Source organism: Lagopus muta, chromosome 20, assembly GCF_023343835.1.
Source record: "Lagopus muta isolate bLagMut1 chromosome 20, bLagMut1 primary, whole genome shotgun sequence".
Classification (NCBI taxonomy): Eukaryota; Metazoa; Chordata; class Aves; order Galliformes; family Phasianidae; genus Lagopus; species Lagopus muta.
The window spans coordinates 9269805-9296752 of NC_064452.1; the positions used below are offsets into that span (position 1 = coordinate 9269805).

Genomic DNA, 26948 nt, shown 5'->3' on the forward strand with positions numbered 1-26948 from the left:
TCTCTCCCGGTCCCATCGACACCCGCCCTCTCCTCCCTTCTGCAGGAGCAACCCGCGGGGTTTCTCTCTCCCCCAGAGGCGCCCACAGGAGGCAGCCGGCCGTCCCAGCCCTGCGCCGGGGCTCCTCCAGAGGAACCATCCCTCGCCGAGCCGTTATTCAGGCTGAGAGGGTGCGAGGGGGAGAACTGAGGGGACGGCGGGGCTGCGGTTGGACGGGGAGACGCTGAAGGAATGGAGATGGCGGCGGTGCCGCGCGACTGGCGGCTCTCGGGTCGCATCGGCGCTGCCCTGCGGCGTCCCTCGCGCGGCGGCCGTTCGGTGCGGAGCGGCCGCGGCCATGGAGGAGCCGCTGCCGCCCCCCGCCATCAACCCCAACAACTTCCCGGCCAAGCTGTGGCGGCTGGTGAACAGCCCGCGGTTCCGCTCCATCCGCTGGGACGCCCGCGGCGAGGGGCTGCTGATCGACCAGCCGCTGTTCGAAGCCGAGCTGCTGGGCCGCGCGGGGCCGCGCCAGGGCGGAGACGGGGCGGTCGGAGAGCTCTTCAAAACCACCAACTTCACCAGCTTCATCCGCCAGCTCAACCTGTACGGTTTCCGTAAGGTGGTGGCGGCTCCGGCGCCGCCCAGGGCCGGCTCGGGTCCGCAGAGCGACGGCGGTTCGGGAGGCCACCTGCACCACTTCCACAGCCCGCATTTCCGCCGCGACCGCCCCGACCTCCTGGTCCATCTGAAGCGCATGACGAGCGCCAATAAGGCCAAGCTGGCGGCCGGTCTGGAGGTCGGCAGCCGCCCGCCCAACCGCTTCCAGCGCCCGCCCGGAGAGCCGCCGCCGCCGTCGCCCCCGACGCCCGGCAAGGCAGACAGGAGCGGTGAGCGGCGGTGGGGCGGCCGGGAGATGCCGCGTGGGGCAGACGAGCGATGTGCGATGTGCGATGTGCGATGTGCGATGTGCGATCCCCTCTCCGGCCCGGCCGCGCCACCTCGGGTTGCCTTGAGGCAAAGGACGGCACGCGGCCTTTCTGGGGCTGACAGGGCAGGAGGTGGTGCGGCTGAGCGGGGCGGTTGACACGGTAGAAGTAAGGGATGCCATCCAGAGGGATCTCGACAGGCTGGAAAGGTGGGCAGGGTGAACCTGAGGAGGTTCAACACGGCAAAGTGCAGAGTTTGGCACTTGGGCCGGAGAAATCGCAGGCGTCCATACAGACTGGAAGGAGCGGTGCTTGAGAGCAGCCCCGTGGAGAGGGACCTGGGGGTCCTGGTGGATGAAAAGCTGAACATGAGCCAGCAGTGTGCACTGCAGCTCAGAAGGCAAATGGTGTCCTGGGGTCCATCAGCAGAGGGGTGGCCAGCAGAGACAGGAAGGTGATCGTCCCCCTCTGCTCTGCTCTTGTGAGGCCCCATCTGCAGTGCTGTGTCCAGGTCTGGAGCCCCACTACAAGACAGGGAGCTGTTGGAGAGGGTCCAGAGGAGCCACAAAGATGATCAGGGGGCTGGAGCAGCTCCCCTACAAAGACAGGCTGAGGGAGCTGGGCTTGTTGAGCCTGGAGAAAAGAAGGCTGCGGGGTGACCTCATTGCAGCCTGCAGTACCTAAAGGGAGCCTGCAAACAGGAGGGGAATCAACTCTTTGAAAGGGTAGATAACAGGACAAGGGGAAATGGTTTGAAGTTGAGGGAGAGAAAATTGAGGTTGGATGTCAGGGGGAAGTTCTTTACTATGAGAGCGGTGGGGTGCTGGAACAGCTGCCCAGAGAGGCTGTGGTGCCCCATCCATCCCTGGAGGTGTTCAAGGCCAGACTGGATGGGGCCCTGGGCAGCCTGGGCTGCTATGAAATGGGGAGGATGGTGGCCCTGCATGTGGCAGGGGGTTGGAGATTCGTGATCCTTGAGGCCCCTTCCAGCCCTGGCCATTCTGTGATTCGGTGATTCTGAGGTGGACCAGGGCTGTGCAACCATAAGGGCATAAAGCAGGCAGCAGCGCCGCTTCTGCATGCAGCCATCGGAGCTCTGGATGTCTGTGCTCTGTGGTTGTTTCCAGTAGGAGCTGTCATGTAACTCATGTGGTGTTTTGGGTGCTGTGCGCGAAGTTACACCTGTAACAGTGACAAAACAAAAGCAAACCTTTCAGAAGGGAGGAAATGTGCTTTGATACTGAGGCCTGAAAACATTTAGGGTTTCTGTTGTTGTTTTTTCAACATTATTAAGTTTTGAGCCCCTCACTGCAGGAAAGAGACAGAGACCCTGGAGTGCGTTCAGAGAAGGAATGGAGCTGTGAGGGCTGTGGAGCACGCGTCTGATGGGAGCGGCTGGGGGAGCTGGGGTGGGTCAGAGTGGGGCAGAGCTCAGGGGAGGCATCACTGCTGCCTGCAGCTGCCTGAAAGCAGGTGGTGGGGATGGCGGTCAGCCTTTGCTCCCAAGTAAAAGTGCTCTGATGAGAGGGGATGGCCTCAAGTTGTGCCAGGGGAGGTTCAGGTTGGATATTAGGAAAAACTTGTCCAAAAGAGTCATCAGACACCAACACGGCTGCCCAGGGAGCTGTGGGGTCACCGTCCATGGAGGAGTTCCAGAGCCGTGGAGATGTGGCGCCGAGGGATGTGGTTATGGGCATGGTGGGGGTTGGACTTGGGGATCTCAGTCCTTTCCAACCTGAATGATTCTGTCATTCTACCACTTCAGTGAAATCAGATCTGACCGGTGTAATACAGGCCACGGATGGAGTAAATCCTAAGAAAAATACAGCCGTTAAATCATTACCCCTTTTATGGGTGTGTTTTTGCCCCTGCTGTTAGCTGGTGTTTGCTCTAGCAGCCTGAGTTTCTAGAAAGAAAAAAAAGAACAAAGAAAACATCAGTTCTTATGGCAGTCGAGTTCTGACAGGCTGACAATTCCCCGTGTGCTCTGTGCTGTGCTATTTAGGGGCATGTCTTACTTTGCAGCAAACATGAGGTAATTTGATAGATGGAAGATATTTCTGTTTGCAAAGTGTCCCTCTGTTCCAGGTGCATTGCAACATATAGCTCGTGTTAAATGTCCAGGAACAGTTCCTGTAAAGCAGCTGGCACATTGTACCCTAACATCCAATGATGTCTTGTTTGTGTGTTAAACCACATTATCTTAACTTCCCCATCTACATGTAAAATACAAACAAAGGACTTCTCTCTTCATTCTCTGTTTTTACTGAGCTGGAAATAAACAGCCCTGTGCATGAGCTCTGAGTGAATTTTGGGGGACGAGCAGTGTGTATTTAGTGATTCTTCATGACTTGATGTGAATTTGCAGACCGGTGGCTGTGTGTTCCCTATTTCTCTGATCAGTTCCTATCAGAGGAGCAAAAGAGCAAAATGTGAGGCTGTTTTTCAGAAAGCCTGGTTTGATGCAGGCTGTTCCAAAGCTCAGCACGGCTGTGTGCAGTGCTGCGAGGTTGAACAAGCACAGTAATACTTCCCTGAATTCGATGAGGATTTCTGGGCCAGTGTTGCAAGAATGTCAGAAAACCTCTCACAGAAACTGTGCTGCCACAGTGTAAGAGCAGATGACATTTCACAAAATAACAACCCAGAGATGGATGGAAGGAAATAAAACAGCAGAACTGTTTGCGCTGCCTTAGTCTAAACTGAAGTGGTTGAGCTGACTGGGAAAAAGTCGACGTAGGAATGACAAGTGATCTTATGAATCAAGGCGAGTTTGTGTATTTCAGAGAGGATATCCTTTATTACAGCCCTACCCAATAATGAACTACGAACGAATTGCTGAGCTTGTAGCATCCTTTCTCATTCTTCTTGAGGACTTGCTTGTTCTTGCAGAAATATTGGAACCCGCACCAGGCCAGCGCATCGTCTGGCAAAGGAGGCGATCTGGCCTAGAATGCCAGCACTTCAAAGAGTTACGAAAACTACAGTAGCAAAAAGCAAAACCCACTGGGGGTAAATGACAACCTGTAAGCAGTATTGCCTGATCTGAAGGACAAATCATTATTCTTTTTTTATCAGGTTACTTCTAACGCTTGCTCCCTTTCTCATTAGCACTGGTGCCCTTCTGTCACTTACCCAGAAGCCAAGTCACCTGCAGCTCTGCCTTCCTCCAGTGCTAATTTGCAGCTTGTGCTTTTCGTACTGGAGAATAAGAGGCTGGTGCAAGGCAGGACGCTTGGGAGGAAGCAGCTGCTTTTATATCCTCGCTTTGTTCAGACCCAACAATAAATCTGTCACTGCATCTGTTACCGGGCATTGGGGTGGAAGGATCAGCTTGTGGGTTAGGTGCACTGTGGCAGAGGTTGCCTTCCCAAAGAGCGCTGCAGGGCCTTGGCTCCTCGTGTTCCTTTTCGTTACCTGTGACAACTCCTGTCGTTAACAGTTGCTTTGTTTTGTGCCTGATGCAGGGCTGCTGGCTGCAGGACAGTTCCATCGGCCTTACCAACGGGACGGCTTGTTTCCTTACTCCTACATCTCGGCCTCCCCGCAGAGCCTCAGCTCCTTACCAGCAAAAATCCCGGATCAGACTCCGATCCCTTCCAGAACGTGGCAGAGCTCCCTTGGGCTGCTCCCAGGACACAAGGCGTCCGCAGCCCTCCCAGACAAGGGGGTTGCCTTCCCCATATTCCAGAGGCTTCCGACAGAGGTCACGTACACCCTGCAGTCCGGTGCCTCTCCTGTGCCACTTCAGCAGGTCTCTCAAGCCATTGCCACTTCCCCTGCAAAGTACAGCAGCTACACGTCTCCCCTGCACTACTCACAAGCCTATTATCCAACAGGTAAGAAAAAGAATTCTAAAAGTCATATATATATATATGTGCACTTTTCACAGTGCTCCGTCGTGTGTGTTTCAGTGAGAATTAGAAATTGTAAAGACTTTTAAAGACTTTTACAGCATTTTCAGTTCCGTATTCCTGCCCTCCCTCCAGACTTGGTATCCTCTGGTGATTTTCCATACAGCCTCCAGAGGCTGAAGGGTGAGGAGGAGAACATTTGTCTGCACCTAGGCTGTTAGCCTAACTGTTAGCCTAACTTCCCTTTTTCTCCTTAATGTTTAATTAAGAAAAACTGACGGGGATGGCGTTAAGGCACAGAGGACTTATTGAAAAGTATCACACTGCTCCTTGCTCTCATCTTTTCCCAAGTAACTTTTTAAAGCCAAAGATCAGCCGCAAATCTTCTGCAGAGTGTTTCCTTCTGCTCTATAATCTTTGTCCCCGTTTTCTTTCCTTCCCCAGCAGTGTATTTCTGTGTGCTGCAGACGGGGGGGCTACAAAAATCTTCACTACCTCCTTTTGTCTGAAGCATTGCTGCTAGAATTTTCAGTCTTACTTCAGACAAGTTTTTGGGATTTGTTTTTCTAGAGGAGAATTGAAGCAAGTTGTTCTCCTGTTTTCTGCTCTTGCCTTGAACTGGAAAAAAACACGCTTGTTTTGTTTATTCTTATTTTTTTTATTTCCCTGGAACTTCTGAAACCCGGAACACCGTGACTCTTGGCTTGGACAAACCCAGGCTCAGTGATTACTCTCACTTTCTGCCCGTTCCTCCCTTGGCAGCTGCTCCTTCACTGAGTCAGATATCCCTGTTTAGAAACCTTGCATGCGGTGGCTGCTGTCACTCTCCAAAAAGCACACAGTGAAATCTCCCTGTCTTTTGTGTGTTCTGAGGCCTCTGCTGGGAGCATTCGCTTCCATTTCAGACAGCAGCCACCGGTTCCGTTACACTTCTTGTCAAGGAGGGATTCTGAGGAATTATGCAAATCCTGTGGACACTTGTAAAGATTTAAGAAGCAGGGAACTTCTTGCCACGTGTTCCTTGCCCTGTGGTGTTACAGAGATCAGTGCAGAGAGTTTGCATTGCGAGCTGCAGTCATTACGTCTCCTCCCAGGAGCAGGGTGAGCTGAGAGCACAGTTTAAGAGGGGAGACGATCCCTTCTTGTCTCTATCTGGGTACAGCTCACCTGCAGTTCTAGATGTCTCTATCTCCACTACTCCTCCAGACCTCTTCTGTGGTCAGCAAAGGAGCTGGGCAGTGGGAGGGAGCTGGGTGACACTGTTCTCTTCCACTGGAGTTATAAAAGTTTGAAGAAGAAATCAGTTATGCTGTTGAAAAAACCTTTTTTTCTCCTTTGAAACACCATGGGAAAAGTAGAGCATGGGAAGCACAGTAAAAGCATTCCACATTTTGCAAGGCGTAATAATTCAGGTGTGATTCAAATAGAGAACGTTGTGGAGGCCGAGGCTTTTGAAATTTCAGTAAACTCTTCAGTATTTTTGAGAAGAAAGGTTTGCCATTTCAATAGGCAGCATTAAAAATCTTTTCATTTTCTCTGCCACTTTGGGCAGTGTTCTTACTGCTGATTCTGTCTACCTCTTCATCTCTCTGCTATCCTTTTTTCTGTACCTCACAGCATACAGAATGCTGAAAGCCTATTTTTTCATATGTATACATGAAAAGTCTGCTTTCCTTCATCTTGAGAGCACAAAACCAAGATTAGCTTATTTGGAAGGTGATAGTTCATCTTAAAGAATGCATTTCACAAGAGAAGGGGCTGGAGAATGCATGCTCATTCTTGGAGCTCTTTTCATTTCATGTTTAATGAACGTGTTTTTGAAGTCCTATTAAATTAAATCAGCGCTGGGCTTTGTGAAAAGATTCATCTCTGTGTGTGTTCAAATTTGTTTGTTAACTTAAGCAACAAAAAGATTTCCTTGGTTTTTTTCTCATTATGATTCTTACTGAGAAGGCACTGAAACAGGAGATGTTCATCTGGATCTTTTGCTACTACTGGAGCATTTGAGAGTTGTGGGACTGCATCAGAGGAGTGTAGTGAAGTTTGATCATCAGAATATCCCAGTAATGGAAAGTCAGGCAATGAGCCCATGTGAGAAATAGCAGTTCTTGATGCCACCTGGCACTGCAGGCCAGTGGTGCCTTTTGAATACAGCTGTGGCTGTAGAGCTTGTTTAAATGTGGCAACCTTTTGTGAGTGACAGCTCAGGAGCAGTTATGTTATTCTGAATGATACATCCTCTGTAAGGATAAAATGAAAGCTTAAAATTCACATATGCCTTGGTCAAAGGGGGCTTCTTAAAATAAGTAAACAGCTGAAAACGCAGTGTCTGTTTTAAAACAGCATAAATAGCACCACATTTTCCCTTGAGAAAAGCAGACTAGATGCATTAGTAATGCACTTGTAAAACTAGTAGTAGGATTTATCTTGCTTAAGATTCATCTGAATGTATAATATTCACTTGTATATGCCTGGGCTTGTCGTCTAGATTACATATATAGTCAGTAGAGAGAAACAGGCACCTCCCAGAAGTTGAGTCAATCCAGCTTTCTTAGATCTATGCTGTTGGAAGACAGATCTTTCTGTTGAGTCTGTTTCTATGTGAGAGAGAGCACAGACAGCTAGTTTTGGAAACTGGGAGAGCACGCAGTGGCAATGCAATCCATCCTACTTACATATCTAAGACAGCTCCCATTTTCTTTAAGGAAGAGACCTTGGATGTCATCCTTGTTTCCTTCATTCTTTAATTTGTAGAAGATCAGAGCTTGCACAGCTGCTGTTTGCAGGCCCATCCCGATGTGCTCATTGATTTGGCAGGAACAGGCACAGGTGCTCTCCGTAATTTCTTGACCCAGCTGTATGATGAGTAATTAGCTTTCCTTAGGCATAGCTTAGGGATGTGACACGATAAGGATGCACTGGCAGGGTGGTCTGCAGCGTTCTTCCTGAGTGTTTCACGTGTAGGTTGTGCTCAAGTGGAACAGAAAAAGCTGGAGAGTGTCAGCCTCATCCATCTCCTTTGGCTAACACAGGATCCCAGAACCGTAGGTTTTGGAAGGGAACTTTGAAGATTCTTCAGGCCAACCCCTTGCCAAAGAGTTCCCTAAGGAGGTTGCTCAGGAAAGCGTCCAGGTGTGTTTTGAATATCTCCAAGGAAGGAGACTCCTCCGCCTCCCTGGGCAGCCCGTTCAGGGCTCTGGCACCCCAGAAGTTCTCCCTCATGTTCAGATGGAACTTCTCACCTTCCAGTTTGTTATTTTGCCTCTTGTCCTGCTGCTGCACGCCACTGAAAAGAGCCTGGCCCCAACCGCTCGGCACCGGCCCTTTAGATATTGATAAACACTGCTCTGATCCCCCCCCAGCCTTCTCTTCTCCATGTGAACAGCCCCAGGGCTCTCAGCCTTTCCTTGTAAGGGAGATGCTTCAGGCCCTGACCATCTCTGCAGCCCTCCCTGCGCTCTCTGCAGCAGTTCCCAATCTGCCTTGAAACAGAGGAGCAGAACTGGACCCAGAGCAGAGGGGAGGATCTCCTCCCTGCCCTGCTGGCCATGCTGTGTGCAATGCACTCCAGGGCACCATTGGCTGTCATGGCCACCAGGGCACACTGCTGGCTCACGTCAGCCTGTTGGCTGCTTACTGATGTCTGTTGCACCCTTGAGTACCTGGAGATGATGTATGTTCTCCAATTTCTGCCAGATCTTTGGAGACATTACTGTGATTATTCAAGGCTGCATCAACCCTGTCATTAGATTGTTAGCTTGGTTGCACCATGCTTGAAAAGCAGCACTTAGCATGAAGGTAGGACCATTTCCAAGAGACTGTTGGGATGTAGCTGTTATGACAGGGAGAGTGAGAAATTTTAGTGAAAATTAGCAGAGTCTGTGCCCAAGAATGGATCTGGATGCATTTAATTTGCTGATATAACTGTAGCCTTTATGCCTTCAGCAAAGGCATAAATGATTGATTTGTTCTTGTCGACTGAAACATTGTGAGCATGTAAAATAATATTATCTCAAGAGGAGAGAGAGAGGTAAGGTAAGAGTTTCCATTTTGTCATAATGGTTTCCAATTTGCTTAATGGAGTGCCTCAATTTACGTAGGACATTGTTGTAATTTCTTGTGTTTCGCTGTAATCTGTTTTTTTATTCTTGGACAAAAGAGTGAGAGGTGACCTATTGAAGAGACTGTGTGATTTACTTATTTGTGGTGACTTGTGGCTATGGAAGCCTTGGAACAAATGTTTGCATGGGATCCCTCCTAACCCTGTAAAAGTGTTTATTTTCCCAAAGCCAGGTGTTACATCATTTTCCATACTGTCCATCTATCTCTGTCCCCTTCCCTGCACCATTCTTGACTCTGAACGTTTCTGCTGCATTTTCTCTAGGCTGCAGAGCCCCACTCGGCTGTTTGTTCAGGGAAGTGTTTGGTGCATCCTTCACATTGCCCTCCTGTGGTCTTTTCCAGTTGTGTTCATTTCTTATTGAGATGGAGACTCCAAAAAGACACACAGTAGTCAAAGTGTGAGTAAATCAGAAGTTCATGCAGTCAATAATAATCTTCCTCTCTTTCCGCAGTTCACAACAATGTCTGTTTCATTAGTGGCTTTGGGAATCTTTTTGACAGCTTCTGAGTGTGAAGCTGATGTTTTCCTGAAGCTATTCACCATAACACCAACATCTGGCTCCTGATTACTGGCAGACAGTGAAGAACCTGTCGTTTTCCACATGAAATCAGTTTGCTTTTCTGAAGCACAGAGCTTTATCTGGTAGGTGGTGGCTTTGGAAGACCTCACAGAGGTTTTTTTTCCATGGCTCTGCTCTTTTCTGCCATGAGAAAAGCTGCTGTTATTAGCAACCATCACAGCAACACGATCACCAATATCTCTGCTCGTTTGCCTACTGCAGGTCTCTCCAGACAACAGCAAAGGGTGACTTCTCTTGAAAATGAAGTATTTTACTGACTCATTCTCATCTCATACTCACTGGTGTCAACTCATTCTCTATTCTGTTTTCTTCTCTTTTTTCTTGTTCAACTGCCAGGATTTCTGACTTGTCTTTCCTTTTAGTATTTCTATTAGTGTGCTTCTAAATAATTCCCTTTAAGTTCTTTGTGACCTCTCTGAGTATGGGTATGTATGTTCAGCACGTTTGAAATACAGTCATTCAACATCTGTGCAGGGATATTCACAGTGCATGGCTCAGCCCTTCCCTTGCTCTGCGTTTTCATTGCTCTCCACTTGTCCTGAGGCTTTTGTCGCTGGGTTGGTTACGGTCCCACTGCCAGCAATTCCATTTGTGTAAGCTGTGTTCATGCTCTGCACGTTGGATCCTGTAGACCGTGAGAAATTTTCCATCTCTGGCTCTTATGGGCAGCAGTATGTCTGTTTTCTGACAGAAACCGAATCTATTCTGAGGCTGATCATCTTACTCCGCTCTATTTAAAAAGGCTGTATCTCCTTCTTAATTCGTTCAATCCATATTCATTTATTCCATAAGATACCACTTATCCCCGTCTCTTTAATGTTCAGGCTGTGTTTGCTGTCAGTATTGCAGAGCAGACTGTGCTTCCTCCGATGATTCCTTGTGGGTATGGCTAGATGAGCTGTGCCTTGGACAGTGGAGCTCAGAAATTCAATCTCTGCAGTTAACGATAAGGCACGTGAGAGAAGCAGGTGAGCTTGTTGCACCTTGATTCCATTTGAAGGCATGAAGCACTCTGGATGAACTGGCACCTCCACCTTTGGTAGCACGGCTCATCAGTAAATACATCTCCAGCAGTTTTAGAGTTGTTTGGATGTGTGATGGATGTCCTGTTGTGACCATGGGCAGTGGTGGCACTTTAGGTAGGGCTGTTCTGTCTTACGGTGGGTTTGCTGCTGACGTGCCTTCAGTCGTGCATGCTGTGACAGTGCACAGGCACCGCTGCTGCTGTCAGCGAGCTGCCAAAAATGCATCCTTGTGAGAGCAAACCATTCTGTGTGAGTTCTCCCCTTCAGAATCGGTCACCGGTTTCTCGTGCCCTGCACAGCATTTTTCCCCCCTTTGCCTTACAAACGTTGCAATGTCTTTGATTCACGAGTTGCTTTTGCTCTTAGTGCTGCTGGCTGTGACAAGAGTGCTGCCATTTATCTTGTCGTGTTTTGTAGAAAGTGATCTTCAGCTGGTGTTTCACTTATGCAGTACCTCACAAGCACTTCTTCCCTTCACACCCTTCCTCTTTTTTCATTAGAAGATAATGTCTTCATGTGTTTGCTTCTCCTTAGGGTTGCTTTAGTAGGTTAGAAGGAACTTCTTTGCCATTGCTTTTCCAGAAGTCCTTCAGAAGCTGTTCTGATGTTCCGAGTTTGTCAACATAGTTTGGAGATTCCTGTGAGTGAAATATTCCCAAACCAAGTTTTGTTTTGTTTTATGGCAGTATCCAGAGCAGGGATGTGTCTGCAGGTCGTAGGATGTTCTCCTGAAGGAGGTCTGAATTTGATCATAGAGTCGCTCAGAATGAGCTTTTGCAGTTGCAAATTATAAGCACATACCATGCTTGCTTAGGAGGCTGCCCACTGGCTTTATCTTTGTTGTTCTCCCCTGTTTGTTGCTGTAAACTGCACAAGAATCCCACCAGCTCTCATTGAAAAGGGCAGGAAGAACAGGTGTTCTGAAAAGATCACGCTTGGTTATTGTAACATCTGCCTTATGTGGAATCCCATGTCAGTTCCCAGCACTGCAAGTAAACTTCATCTGTTCACTACCTCCATCCTTGTTAGTCTCTGTTACAGTCACTGGACTGAACATGATAACGTTTATTTTTCTCAAAATGATGGCAGTTTTAGAGGTTATCTGTCATGCAAGTGAGGCCTTTGCTTTTAATTTAACTATTTCTGCATGTCCCCAAAGGTAATAGCTGCAGAACAATGCCTCATACACAAAGATGCTGTTTAGGATGCAGTGGCCCTTTAATTCCAGTATGTATGCATGCACACGTGTGTTTTTCTTGTGTGAATCCCCTCTCTGTGTCCTGTTGTGGTGGAAGGAGAAAACAGAAGAGGTGATAACAACAGAGGTGATAACAGTGTGCAAAAATTGTGATTATGAAGTTTCTAAGTTTGTGTATGTCCATTTTACAACATATGTGTTCATTCATATTCATATATATATAAAACAAATGTTTTTCAGGTGAAGTAATCAGTCATAAAATCATTTGGGAGATCACGCAGTGCTGGCATTTAGTTAGCTAAACTATTGAGCTGTTTAATCAAAGGAAGCCATAGAACTCTGCACACCAAGCACAGATTCTGGAAGTCTGATCACTGTGTTTGAATTCTTGCAGCTGCTCTGCCCTGCTGCTCCCCTGCTACCCACATCAGCCCTCTGACCTGCTGTGCGAGTCCCACAGCTCTGACCTACAGCCACTGCAGCTTCTTCCAGGTGAGTGCAGCGTGCTGCCATCAGGTGAGAGCAGGGGGAGCTGGATGGGTGGTGATGGGCACTGGAAAATTAGAAAACTGATCTACTTGAGAAAATAAAAGGGAAGTGCTTTACAGGGTTTATTTCAGAGAACGCTGAAGGTTTGGAGAGGCACTTTGGCAATGCCTGGGCAGGTTCCAAGGTAGCACTGTGGTGGATCTCCCCTTCGGTGCAGTGTTTTCCTCTGTATGAAATCTGTGCTGGACTTCACCAGAACTTGTTCTAGTTAACAAGTCTGCATTTATCTTTGAAGAATAACTTTGCCTGGACAAAATGCATTTCTGTAACATTATGGGAATACTGGGAAGGAGCTCCTTTCTTGTTATGTTTTGTTATGTCATCCCAGGCAGCATTCTGCAGGTTCATTCAATGACTGAGAACTGAGATGATTTTTGGGACCAGCCACACCTCAGAGATGCCCTATTAAAATAACTTCAGTTTTTTCTGCATTGTCACCCAAGTTATAGAAAGCACCTTATTTGGAGGAGCTGCCTTATCAATTGCCAAAGATTTTAAGTAAAACTGCAAGGCTGCAATACTTTTGTATTAGATAATAATATATATACTCTTTTTTTTTTTTGTCACAGAGGCAAGCGAAGCAAGTTATGCTTTGTATGCTGAGAAAGGGTTTACCTACCCAAGCTTGATTATCCAGTTTCTTGTCTTGCAAATATCAACCTTTGTCTTTTATTCATGACTTTTTTTTTTTCTTAATATCATCTTATCCAAGGTGCTCATGTTACAGCCAGAATATTGTGTTGGTGTGGGTCCATAAATGGTCACTGGCCAGTCGTGCCACTCGTACTCTCATATTAATTTTGCACATGGTGCATCTTTGTCCTCTGACTTTAAATTTGAGAACTGTGGGAGTTTTTTTTTTCCAGCTAGGGCATAGGAATGAGTCTGGGTGATGGGAAGCGATGATCAAATAAATTCTTATCGTTGCATTTGGGATAGCAAATCATTCCAAGAGAGTTGTTAATTAGGGCTAGATGAATAAATGCACTGTCCAAAGTGCCCAGTGAAAGTGATTTGTTTGAAGAAGCAAGCTCATGGGCAGTGTGCAGAGCCAAAAGAGATTCAGGCTGCTTGCTGATGAATGCTGTGATGATAATGCAACTGTAGCCAGGGGATCCCAGGCCAAAAGCTGTTGATGCATCTGGGCAGAGGATGCTGGAAGGTATTCCTGTGTGTGAACAGCCCAAGGGTAATCCCAGATTGCTTCTGCCTGCTCTCTTGAGCAGAGTAACACAAATATCCTACAGAATAGACCAATAGAACTTGTGAAGTTTTGTGAGTCTTGGTGTAGTGTAGGTTGCCTGTCCTGGAGCACAGTGATGGGGCAGGGGGCTGCAATTTCCCTGTGGTTTCCAAGGAGTTGTGAAGAATAATCACTTCCCCTTTTGTGTGCTCTGGGGAGATGCTTCCCCAGCCTCTGCTGAGGGATGTGGCCAGCTGCAGTGCTGACCGTCCTCCCCTGACGCTGTGCTGCCATCAGGAACCACTGGTACAGGTCTTCAGAAGCAGCAGTATATGTATACCAAGCTATCAGAGTTAACAAGTGACTGGAACAGACCAGAGTGGTAGGAGAGATGCCATCCATGGGGACCTGATGAGGTTCCACCAGGCCAAGTGCCTTCTCTGGTTCTGCACGACACTGAGCTGTGAGCGGGCATCTTCTCCTGCTGGAAATGCATGCTAGAGCCTGCAGCACAGCCAGGAAGATGGCTGTGTGTTCTAACAGCTTGAAGCTCAGTTCCACAAGGAAGAGGCAGAAGTTGCAGTGTGCTGGTTGGCTGACTGGTTACTTGCCTTTTTGGTTTTGTTTTCCTTTTGCCAGGCCTGATCTCACGCATGGGCAGTTGACTTGTTCACCCAAATCTTCCTTAAAATCCTGCTAGTTAAGGCAATAAATAAACAGTGCAATAAAAACAAGAAAACTCTTGTGTTAATATTTTTAAAGAGTACAACTGGAAAAAAAATACACGAAGGTAACTAAGTTCAAACTCGTGTCTTAAAAGTATTAAGCTGGCAATGAAAAGATTTTGCTTAACCTAAATTTCTCAGATTCAAGGTTTTGTCTTTTTTTGTTTTTCTCCCTAAAAGTGTATAGCTGACTGCAGACCAGCACGACTGCATAAGTCAGCTACAGGACTTGTCTTCATATACCCAGGAGAAGGGATCTTGATATTCTCTCATCTGTTTGTGGTATTTCCTTCAAGGACTTCTGATGTTCGTGCTGCTCAGAGACCAGATGCTTCAGTGACTTTTGATCTTCTGTGACTTTCCTAATCCTGTGGCTTCCTGTTCTCTAATGTATTCATCTTCTGAAATAGCTTCTCAGTGCCCCTTACCTCAGCCAGAATGTTTGAGGAAAATCAGCTCTAAAGACTAATCCTTCTTACTAGGTCTCTTCCAAAGTAAGGATGTATTGTAGAAGTACCCATTTTTCTGTTCAAAGTCATTATATTGCTTATTTATCAGGCTCTGTTACCCTTCCATTATTCTTTAAATCTGGCCAACATCCAGAAAAAAATAGCAGTACAGGCAGAGGCTGTTAAAATGTGACTTGTCATTTCCTTTGGGTAGGACTAGCTGCTTTTGGAACTCTTCAATTGCCTTCTTTCTGCTTTGAAAGTTCTTTGATTTATGTGAATTCTGCTTAAAAAGATCACTATGTTGCTCATCGCATCCTATTATCTAGTCATGTCATTCCAGTGAGGTCTTTCAGTAGCATTCAGACCAGTCCTGTGGTGGCGAAGGCAGCCTCTGTGTGTCCTCTGAGAGGTGTTTCCAGCCTGGAGATCTGTATGGATTTATGTAGACATTGAGTCACACATCTGTGAGACTGGGGGGTGTCTGGTCAGAGGCTGTGACAGACGGGCAGATCCTGCAGCATTTTGTTTTCTGGAGTCCCTTTCGTGCTGGGACAGGAGTGTCCTTGGAAATCACTCATTGTGTGAGTGTGTATATGGACAGAAGGGGGAAAAGATGTTGTCGGTGTGTAGTGTGAGCTCCTCGTGTTGGGTTCTCCCTGTGCACATTTACAGCTTACGTACCTTCTTCTCTTGCTTAAAAATCTTGTGGTTTCTGTTATTTTTGTACGCAGCAGGATTGCTTCAGCTTTAGAGGATCTGGTGTCAGGTACATGCGCTCTGTCCTGTTCCATCACAGATGTTGCTTGTGAAAGGAGTGGTTCTAGTGTGACTCCACAGATCCTGCTAAGACTAGAAGTTTCTGATTTGAACAGCTGGCTGTATGTTCACTGGCAATGCACAGGGTGTGCAGACCATGCATCTCAAAGAGTACTCGGGTGCTGTGAAGAACAGATGGCAGACAGAAGAAAGTGAGCTTGCTGTAAGGCGGTTAATGAAAACTAAGCCAAATCAGTAGCCTTTTCTTAATTAAACCTGCAGGTGCAAGTAACAAGCTTTCATGTTTTTGAATTTACAGACTCTTCTGTTGGTTGCTCAGGTTCATTTACAGAACATTGCGGAGCCATTGCACGTCCTGTCATACTGTTTGGAAAGACACATTTACCTTATTTTGTTTCTCCCAGAGTCCTCCAATGCAGCCACCTTACGCAGTTGAGTTCCTGCCCTCTAACTGGCTGTACCACACTGATGAAAGCAAGAAGACGGAAGTAAATCTGGAAGCTGTGTTTCAGATCGTCGATGAAATGCGTTCGTCACCGAAAGCTGGAACAGTGAAAGTGGAGCCTGTGGAGAGCCAGTGGTCAAGCCCCCAGCCCAACAGAGGCCAACAGCTGCTAGCTGATACTGAGAACGACGATCCACCTTCGGATGACGAAGGGCAGCTGGAACCTCTCATCCCTGTGGTGTCAGACATTGCATCGTTTGTGGTGGGAGACCAAGAGGTGGCCTGCTCTCTGTCACAGCCCTCGGAATACTTGTATGCTCTGCACAGCACTGCGTCTGTAGAATGTGCAGCTGCTCAGGGAGAGCGAGAACCTGCGGCCACACAGGAAGCACAAGGAAAACTGAGAGAAGAGCCAGACCACCTCCCAGCCCAGTTCTCAGCCATGATTGTTCGGGAAGCACAGTCGTTCAGCCCACAGAAGGTAAGCAACGAAGATAAAACAACCTGTGTTCGGAGATAGCACCGTTCAGTAGGAATGCTGGGTTGTGGTCTGATAGCTGTAAGTTTTTTTGCATTCTTAAGAACTGAAGAGTTCTTTAATTAGGACTTTAATGGATAGTGAAGAATCTGTTTGGTAAAGTGTGGTTTAAAAAAAAAACCAAAACTGTTCTTTTTAAAAGGCAGTGGAAAAGTATCTCTTGTGAATGGCATGTTGGCCATTCTGATGTCCAAAACTTGGCCTATGGTTGCCCACTTAGGCCACTCAGTTGCAAGGGAAAAATGCAAAGTGCAGTTGTATTGACAGTGATGAAGTGGTAGCTTTTTTGAGTTACAACTTACTTCCTTTACCCTTTAATAAAAAAAGAGTATTTGAAGGCACAATGGTACATTTGGTACCATTGATTTGATACCTACCATTTGATACAATGGTAGGGGTACATTTAGAGAAAGAGATGTACATTCTGATCAAGTTTCTGCAGAGATCAAGCTAGTTACTCAGCCTCACGTAGGGAAGAGCACTTCCTTGTGTTGTGCTCGTTGCTCATTAGGGAGTTCCCATTCATTATCTGAACTGTTGACCACAGTTTAAATGTTTTCAGCTTTGGCATCTTTGGATCAGCATTTTTAGAAGTGTACTTTTCCTTTGTGAAAGACTTGGGGACTTTGTGGGCCTGGCTTTCTTGTTAGGAATGGAGGACTGGAACAGGTTGCCCAGAGAGGTGGTGCCCCATCCTTGGAGAAGTCCTTCCCCAGGCTGGACGGGCACTGAGCACTGAGTGTGGGTGTCCCTGTTTGCTGCAGAGAAGTTGGACTAGACGCCTTTAAAGGTCCCTTACAACTCTAACATATGATTCCATGAATTCAATGCATGAGCCATGGCGGTTTGGAGGAGGAAGATGTGGGGTTTTGTGGGGTTTTTTTATTCCCTTATTCCTGCATGAGAATGCTGGTGCTGGCCACAGTCTGTTTCTCTGGAAGTCAACTGGTTAAATAGCTGGGGATTATGATTATTCTGTCCTGAAGAGAAATTTGGGCACTATTAGGTCTCTTGTTTGACAGCTTTGCTCTTTTTGTTAGGAGTATTCTACTTCTTACTTGTCTCCCCTTGCCAATCTGGAGGCAGGGTTCGACTGACCCCACAGCTGCCTCTCCTCCAGTGGTATTTCCAGGGCCTGGGATCATGGCAGGTGCAGAACTCTCCAAAGGAGATTCCTATGCTTGTACATCCATTGGGCTCCTACATTATTTGCTCTCTTCCTTATCCCTGAATCTGGAAGGCTTCCACAGTTCTCAGTAGCACAGTGTCGTGGAATTCAAGGCAAGCTGATGGTACAATACTGCCCATGCAGGTAAGGCTGTTTTATTCCTCTGTGTAGCAGCAGAGGAGGAGCAAATTCCTCTGGTGCTAATAAACGAACATCAGAAGAGCTCTGCTGGGTCGGATCAAAGCCTGACTGCCGGTGTCAGGCCTGAAGACAATAGCTGTAACCTGATGCTGAGGGAAGAGCAAGAACAACCTGCACCCAGAACAGGGCACTGCTCCCTGTATTTCCAGTGGGAAATTGGGATGATGCTGCGTACCTGACGTTCAGTTTCTCTTCCCTGGGCTGAAGTCCGCCCTTGAAGCCACGTGAATTGTAGCTCTGACCAAAGAGATGCTTTGCTCGCTGTGTGCTGATGAAGAGCTTCATCAGTCACCTCCCTCCAGCCTCTTTCTCCACGCAGTTGTGATTTGGGAAGTCTGTCGCAGCCTCCCAGCAGTCTGCTCTCCAGACTCCCTCCGGTAGCATCCTCTGCATGGCAGCTGCTCCATGGATCTCTGAGTTTGCTTTCAGCCTCTTCTGTTTCTATTAAATCCTTTCTAAAATGAGGAGACCATGGCTGCACGCCACATTGAAGCTGCAGGAAAACAATGGATGCAGAGGTGTTTGATATTTTGTTCTCTATTTCTTTCGCAATATTTCCTATCATTTGGTTAGTTTTGGGGCAGCTGTTGTGCCTTGTCCTCTCCACTGAAAGCTGTTCACCTGCTTTGTGCTGCTGCTTGGCTTAAAGAACAGCAAATTAAAGAGCAATTCTTTGCATGAAAGGTCTTAGTGCATTCAACAGTCCAGGTTCAGCATTGTTATCTTCACCTCAGTGAAGGACAAGTGTCCTTGTTTTTACACATTTTGGCCTCAGATGGACATATTTCAATCCACTCACAAGAAATGCTTTCTTCTTAAAGTGGAAATGAAGCACGTCTATCATTCAAGGGGAATGTGCCTCCTGTGTTGTCTCCTCTGTAGTATCCCTGGCCAAAGGCTGAAACTCCTGCTTGCTTTGGGGAGGGTAAATCCAGCAAACCCCATTTGTGTGAGACAGGGGCTGATCTTATTAACGTTTCTCACTGTGGTTCCAGCTGGGCACTGGAGTCACGTAACCACTGAGGCACAGCAGGGTGGGTTTTCTTGCAAACAATTTGGCATTTTTTCAATAAGTGAAGTGAAAAGGCAAAACTTTCACATCTGTCAGCTTTGGTAGCTTTGTTTGATTCTCTGCCAAGCAGCATTCGGGATGGAGCTGCAGCAGTGCTGGGCCCAAGTGAGGAGTCTGCAGATGTGGCAAAGCCATAATGAGAAGCACGTTCACTTACAAAAATAAAAGAAATGAAGAAGCTTTGGAACCAGATTTATGTGGGCTAGACTGATGCTGTTAGGATGGAAACTGTATTATTGCCAGTTTCACAAAAGACTGTTGGAAGGGTTGGTGGGTAAGATCCTACATAGGCAGTAGAAAAGGGAACGCTGCATGCTCCTTTCCCTAGAAGGCTTCATGACAGAGAAGTCAACAGGAATGGAAGGGCTCCGGTCATGTGTGAAAAGTGTGACCTGCAGCTGCTGATGTCTGTACCTGCTCTGCGCCCTGCCAGCCTTCCCTGTTCCTAAGACTCTGTCTCAGGACTGAACTCGCGTTCTGTCTGGTGGAGATAATGAACTACAGGCCTCCCTCCTTCTCTTTGCTTTTACTCTTAGTGAGAAGCTGTGTTCCGATGGCAGACAAAAAGGCACAGCCATCCAGACGGTTTTCCTATTAGCTAATGAATGCTACTAATGCAGTACATACAGACAACACATTTCAAAGAGCAAATTCTGCCCAGAAGTGACTGAATGGCCAGCAAGTCCACGGGCTTCCAGGGGGAGCTCTGTCTGCCTGGGCATTTCAGATGCTGTGTTTGCACAGGCCTTTTGGAAAACTGAGGTGCAGCTTCGACAGCAAATCTGTCTGTATCTCTGTTAATCTGCATGCATGTTGCCTGCTGTATGTTTAATGCTGAGCAGACTCAAGAAGGAGAGAGTGATTTCTGGAACTGCTGATGTCTTATTACTGCCTGTGTGACCTTTTGCCCTCTGCTAACACACATACCAGCTTTCGGAAGCTTTTTTTTTTGCCTTCATAGAAGGAAACACTGCAGGCTCTGAACAATCCCTCATCTTATGATGTTGATTGGTAGGATATTTGCAGAAGAGCTCAGTGCTCTGTAACAGATGATAGTGAGAACATCTTTCTGTCTGAAGGTGAATTCCAGGTGCTTAATTGTGCTTATTTTTACTTCCTTACTGGGACAGAATCATAGCTTGGTTGCTTGGCTTTTTCTTCCTTTTTATTAAAGCTACACATTTTGCCACATTGTTAAAGAAATACTCAAGTGCATGAAATGGTTGCCTGCAAAATACATGTGGAGCAGCAGCAGAGGGCTCCAAAAAGCAAGCAACAACATTATAATGCAATGTCTTACCAATTTGATGGGGTGGGGTGAGATTTCCAGGCAGAGGGCACTGCTCACCTGCCCAGTTTTGCATCACACAGCTCTGCTGGGCTGTCCAGGTACATCTGTCATTAGCAATGCAGCTGTTGGTACCAGTGAGTGCACCTGGGTTTCTTCTGCTTCACTTGTCGTGCCTGGTGTGGTGACAGGGCGAAGCTGACACTGTGAGTACAAGCACTCTTCATGTTCTGGCTTTCTGACTTCATGTTTTGCTTAATAAGACATTTTGTAAGAGCTTGGCTTTGGACCTGGCAACCTTGACTCTGAGCTAAAAACGCTTATACAGTCCATGAGGTGCTGTTCAGCACTTGTTAGATGTCCTTTTGGAGTGGAGAAAAATATTTATTTGTTCGGTTGAAGTGATTAAAAGAAACCATTGAGTCATCTTTGCTTCCCTTGCTGTGTTTTTTTAGGTGGATGCTGGTGTTAAGTGTCCATTCCTGAGGTCGGAGACACAAGAGGTGGGATGCCTCACTCCAGAAACTGGGCCTGAGAACAAACCTGTAGGAAGCACTGTTTCATCTGCAAAAACCAGAAACAGAGAGAAGAGAAACAGTTCACAGGAGTACAAGTCCCCAGGTAAGAAGAGATGCTATTTATTTATTTTTTTAGAGATTAGCAATAGAGCTGCTCTGAAACTGGCCATTACAGAAAGGGGAAGTCAGACCAGGTTAGCTCTTGTCTGCAATGTATTTCTTTGTACCTTCAGTTCAAATACTGCTTCTGTACAACCTCCGAGTGTACTTACTGACACCCTTTGAGGGACACACCAATTGCTCATGTGGGAAAGAGTACAAATTATGAGTAGATGAAACCTGCTGTTCTGGGGGTTGTCTGAGGAACACTGATGTCACAGTATTGAGATGAAGCCCATAGAGATGTGTGCTGGAGCATGGCAGTGCCACAGGGAAGGACTGGGTAATGAAATGACAACTGAAGTAGCAGGGGGGAAAAAAAAGCCACACACACACAAAACCAAAAACCAACGAACTCATGAAGTGTAGAAGCTGACAAAAAATTGTGTTCTGGAATGCTGCTGTGTCTGCTGACAGACATGAGAGAAACAAGTAGGGGAGCAGCTGAGGCCAAACAGTTCACCAAATCTAATAACCAAAGGAAAACCTCGACATCCTCACGACAGAGAGACATGAGAGGACACCAAGGCTACTTCAGATCCGTCCTGGAGGAAAAGTTGGTGTGGCATCCAGGTGCTGGGGAAGCCATTTCCCTCACAGCTGATCATCGAACAGGCTGTAGAGCCGTTCCTCACTTCAAAGGGTGGTTTCCAGGTTCCAGTTATGCTAGTTAATAATTCAGCTCACATGCCCATCAGTTTCAAATGTGCAAGTGAGGAATAACGTCTTTTTATCTGGAAGCTATAAAATGAATGAATGAATGAATTGGATGCCACCTTGAACTTTTGTTTAAAATGCAGAACTGAGAGTTCTGGCCCCCTTATTGATAGCACAGACAGCCAGTGTGCTTCTAGTTTTTGTATCTACAGCAAAAGTTTATTTAAGAAAAGTATATTATACTTGTGTTGTACTTATATACTATACTTAATTGCAGAGATTAAGAAGAACAAATTTACTTAACGGTTGTGAAGTTGCAGGAACGTTTTGGAAAGTGTTTGGAAAGTGTTTCCATGGGAGTGTTCTACAGAAATGAAACATTGCTATGCTAATTGGATAATTAGCAGTGATTAGCATAGTAGCACTCTGGGAAACTTGATAGTCATCGGGGGTGCATCTCCACTGTTGTACCTTTCAGGGCTGGTAGGACAGAGGATGGAGACAGACAGCACACGTGAACCAAACACCATCAGGGTCCAGTTGTCCCAGAGTAAATAAGGTGATCATGGCTTTGGAGATGCAGTGCCCATCTCCTGTGTTCCACCTGCAGGCCTGGAGGAGACGTGTTCAAGTGTGAGCTGACTTCTGTCAGCTTCTGCGTTTGTCTGTCTGTACCTCCTTTCTTCTGTGTGTCTTTGGACACATCCTCTTCTTTTACCTTGCTAAGCTAAAAATGGGCACAGTGACCATTCCCAAGGGGTTCTTCACAACATGTCTGTGTGGGAGGCGTGAGGTCACGGCCTGAACAGTGGTTGAGCACCTGGTGAAGGGGCACAGCCAGCCCTGGGAGCACAGGTAGGGCACCCCTCCCTACCTCATTTATGGGCTGGCAGTCACAAAGGAGGAATCTCTACTTGGAGATCACCTCCTTTGGAGTCCTTGGAAAGGGGTAAGCAATTCCTTCTGTATTACTGGATTGTGACTGCTGTCTTTCGTGTGTGATCCAAAACTGTTTTAAAGCAGCTGTCTCTGCTTCCTCTTATCTTCACACATGTCCTTTGAGCGTAAGTCCTGCAGTTTTCCTCTTTTCCTTTGGGTGCCCATTTGGGTGCTGCCTGAGCCCACCGTTTGACACGCATCCTGCTGCACAACATTCCATCTCGTTCCATCTATTTCAGTAGGTTTGTGACACTGTTCCCTTGTCTCTGCTGTGTGCTGACACCAAGTTCAAGGTATCACACGGTGAGGTAGGAATGTCTGTCAAACAGAGGTGAAGAGGAAGAGTGTCTCTTGTCCTGTGTCCTGCCTCCAAAAACATCTTTGTGCTATTAAGTAAAAAAAAGACCTCCATGAGCTTTACTTCCATCAAATTCTCTAGTCACTTCTCAAAGCTGTTCAGGCTTTATTGTTCTATGAAAGTGAAAGTAATTAACACAGGGTAATTACACAAAGGGTGAAGTACCCTGCTCTTTTTTTTGTTTCAAAATGTTTTAAATGTGTTTCCTTCAAGCGTATCCTTACTCCTCATATGCTGGTTGTCTTTGCACATCACAGTCCAACAGCAGGACCTCATCTCCTTTGTTAAGAGCAGAACTGCTTTTGAGTTCTCCTTCAGAGAGTCAGAAGCTGCAGCAGATCCATCATCCTGAGTGGGCTGTGTCATCTGTTCCCTTCCTACTCTTTCATGGAGTGTTGGCACGGCTCTGCAGTACCTGGCAGGTTTATTATTGGTTTATGGAGCTCTGAGGGGTGGCTCACACCTTTCGGGGACCACATTTTTCAGCCCCTCTGGCTCAACCTTAGCACGCGGCTATAAAGGTGCTGATAGCGAGTCTCTCCTTGTATTGACTGCCTGCTTGTTCAGCTCATCTATACACTGGGGTTTTTGGGGTAGGTGAGTCAGCTTAGTGTGGAATAAATTTGTCTGCAGCATCTATACCTGCAGCAGGTGTCCTTCTGGCCTTCACAAACGACTGACAGAGACTGATAGAAACTGCACCCCTCCTGTCTCCTGTTGCTCTCCACAGGTGCACGAGAGTCTCCCAGTGACTCTGCAGTGGAGCTAGTGTCTGCACTTTGTGTTTCCTCTTCTAAGAGTGCACATAAGAAGGATCAAATTCTCACTGGAGAGGTTTTTGTTTGCAGCCTTTTTTTTCTGGAAATAGCAGTCTCAGAATGGAGCAGGTGGGGTTACTTCTGAATTGAAGCATCCGGATGCATTTAGGAAAAAGCTCTCTTCCTCTACGGCTATTTTTTTTAAAGTATTATTTTCGGTGACTTATCTGATCCTTTTCTTCATACAGTCTGGCAACTTCCTCCAATCTGTTTTTGCACAGGAGCTCAGACGTAATACTGAGATGCCACTGGCTCTGATGACTCCGTCCCTGTTGTGCTGCAAGGTGCCCTGGACATTTACCACCAGCCTTGCCACTACAGCTGTGCCACTATGCATTCCCTCTCATTTGCTGCAGATAGATTTATAAGTGCAGTTGCTAAGGGCAAATCATCATTCAGCAAAGGTCTCCCATGCTATCATGTTCATCTGAATTATTTCCTGCACCTTCCAGAGAAAAATAATCTTACACTCATCCAGCATTCCTAGTAAGATGAGGTGAAATCATACAGAGGTGTTTGTGCAGGGCCAGGCCTGGCCCAGGGGCACTGCAGCATGTCCTGGAGCAGGAGGTGCTCTCAGGAGTCTGAACTGCAGCTTCTTGCTCCAGCTCAACTGCCAGTCTGGTTTGGATGAGTGGTTCTTGGATGCTGTTTCTTAAGCAGTTTGGAGTTGTGCTGTTACCAGCTGCCTCCCTTCTGCATCCAGGCTGCTCTTCAGGGTTTGCTCCCAGCAGTCTGCTTTGGAGGAAGCACAGAGCTGCCGCCTTTTCCACAGGTACTTTGTAGCACAGAACAAGGGGGCTGGAATTCTTTTCCTAAGACAAGAATGCAGCTGTTGTGGGATGGAAGTTCACCAGGGTAGTGGTCCTGTCGCGACTTCATGCTGTTGTTCTTTTCCTTGAGCTGTAAGGCGCTGAATTTTGTCTGCCATACACTGGAAATGTTTCCATTCTACCATGGCATGAATGGGCACGTAAATCACTTTTATTTTTTCTTCTTTGTTTTACACAAAGTTTTGCAAACTGAGAACAATTCCTGTTCCTGTAGATCTCCAATCCTGCTGTTGCAGCCTCTCAGGCCGTGTTCCACATTACCTGCTAGAACTGCAATCCCTACGTGTGACGCTGAGCAAAACTTGCAGACTGATGTTTACTCGTTATTTCCTTTTCTTCCTAGATCTCCATCTGCTGGTGGATGTCGCTTGCAAGCAGGAGCACTTTCCAAAGAAAGAAATAAGAGAGTGAGAAGTGGGTGACAAGTATGTGAAAACGTGCAGCAGCTGCCAGCTGGGTTCTTTCGTCCTGCAGCGCTGTGCACACGGCAGCACTTTGCATCGTTTCAGCTGTTGGAAAAAAACGAACACCGACAAAAAAGGCACTATTTTGTAACAACTTTCACTCCGTTGGATATTGGTCACCCCGTGCTTTTTTTTCACACCTCTTTCATGACGTTTTCTGGCTGACAAGTTACAAAGCATCGAGCGGTCAGAACTTTTAATATGAACTGATTATTAGCTGCTCATCTTCTCAGACTTGAACTCCCCGTAAACTGGAACAACCTTGAGAGCTTTGTCTGAACCTTTCTCACTGGGAAACAAGCTGTGCTTCGTGCCGTGCTCAGAATCTTCCTGTTGCTCGTTGCTGGAAGCCACAGCGCGCCCTGCGCCGCTCTCACCATCTCTGCTTGAAGTCGCACTGCGACCCTGCAGTGGGAATTGTGTGAATTGTGTATGAAACAAAGGCGTAGGGAAGTCACAGGATTCCAGGTCTGAACGGGTCAGGGGCTGGGGAGAGCTGCTGTAGTTGAGATGAGCTAATTTTCTGAGCGATTACCCAGGAAATGCTCTTCCTCCTAAAGCAGCGCTCTGTTCAGCAGTGTGCCCTCCCAGTGGGTATCCATTACACACAGCAGCTGCTCATCTCCTGCACTGAAGGAGAAGTCTTCTGTTTTAGTAACTTCTTTTTGGTTCCGATGCTCTCTGTGATGGTAAGTTATGTGTTGTGTTAGTACTTTAATAGGTCTTAGGTACATTCTCATCACTATAAATACAATCGCATTTAATAGCAGTTTTAAGTTTTGAATAGCTATGCATTTGTGTTAAAATATTGTTTGAAGGATGAAGGGGGCACAGACTTTATTTATACTGTCAGGGAAACGTACATGAAAGAGTGCTTAGAACATAAATTTAGCTGGTTCATCCATGCTCATATTCTTTAAAAATTAATTAGAGCCAGTCCTGAACAAAACACACACGAGAGGAGCAGGGAGAAGTGGCCAAGACCACCCCAGCTCTACCCTGCAGGACCTCGCGCAGCCTCCGGCCGTGGGCAGGATGTCCCAAGTGAGTGCTGAGTGGTGGGATGAGCCGAGGCAAAGCCTTTAATTATTCACCAGCCGTCCAAACAAATACAGTCTGGGGATGCTTTTAGGTCAAGGCTGGCGGGAACATTTCTATGCTGGTTGTCCTCAGATTTGTTCTCCTGTATCGTATATTACATCCGTGCAGTGCAACTCCAGCCGCTGAGAAGAGTGAGGGGTGAGGTGGATGCATCCAAGTCCTGCTTCCCAAATGGATTCCATCACTTCCCTCGTGGGTTTGGGCTGTAAGGAGATGGTGCTTAAGTGACTTCAGCCTTACCAGACTGCAGCTGCTACTTCTTTAATTCTTGCACAGCACACAGGGAACTTCACAACTTACCCTTCTTCCTCCTGTTTGCCCCTAGAAGACTTGGCACTTAATGCTCTTTTATAGCCCTGCTCAAACGGCGTGGCTGCAGCAATCTGCAATGAATTAAACTTTGAAACTGAACTATGGATGTTGCATCTGTATTTTCCGTGTGTGTTCTGAGTTGCAAAGGACAAACCGTGGTTGGAAAAAATCCTTTGTGTTTCATAGAATCATTAAGGTTGGAAAATACCTCTGAGATCCCCGAGTCCAACCCATCTCACCGTGCCTGCTGTGTGCCACGTCCCCACGGCTCTGGAGCTCCTCCAGGGCAGTGACCCCACACTTCCCTGGGCAGCTGTGCCACCGCAGCACCACTCTTTCTGAGAAGCTTTTCCTGCTATCCCGATTTCCATCATGATACCCTGATTTCCTGAGTTCCCACTGCTGTCTTTATCAGCACCCGCTGCCCAACAGACCCGTTCTTACTTTTAGAAACGAACCTGTTCTTTTGGCATAACCCACGAATTTCCGTGGAGCTCCCCCGGAGGTTGGTCAGGCACTATTTAGGAAGCCCCCACTCATCTATTCTCTTGATGCCCCTTCCCGCGAGCAGCGCTGGGCTTTGCGCTCAGCTGAGCAGCGGCCGCCGTTCCCGGTCACCTCGCAGCGCTCTCCTCGAGCAGCGCTCCACCGCGGCCGCTTCACCCACTTCCAATCGCAGCCCCGCTCCGAGGTTACGGCTCTG

At 47.1% G+C, this 26948-nt stretch overlaps 1 protein-coding gene across 1 annotated transcript; it reads left to right on the forward strand.

The window, feature by feature from the left end:
* Positions 1–337: 337 nt before the first annotated feature.
* On the forward strand, positions 338–26344 carry HSF5 (heat shock transcription factor 5). Its single transcript, XM_048966949.1, has 6 exons — positions 338–869; positions 4376–4747; positions 12083–12180; positions 15779–16300; positions 20542–20707; positions 24712–26344. The coding sequence occupies exons 1-6, from the start codon at positions 338–340 to the stop codon at positions 24777–24779; spliced, it is 1758 nt and encodes a 585-aa protein (XP_048822906.1). The 3' UTR covers positions 24780–26344.
* The last annotated feature ends 604 nt before the right edge of the window (positions 26345–26948 follow it).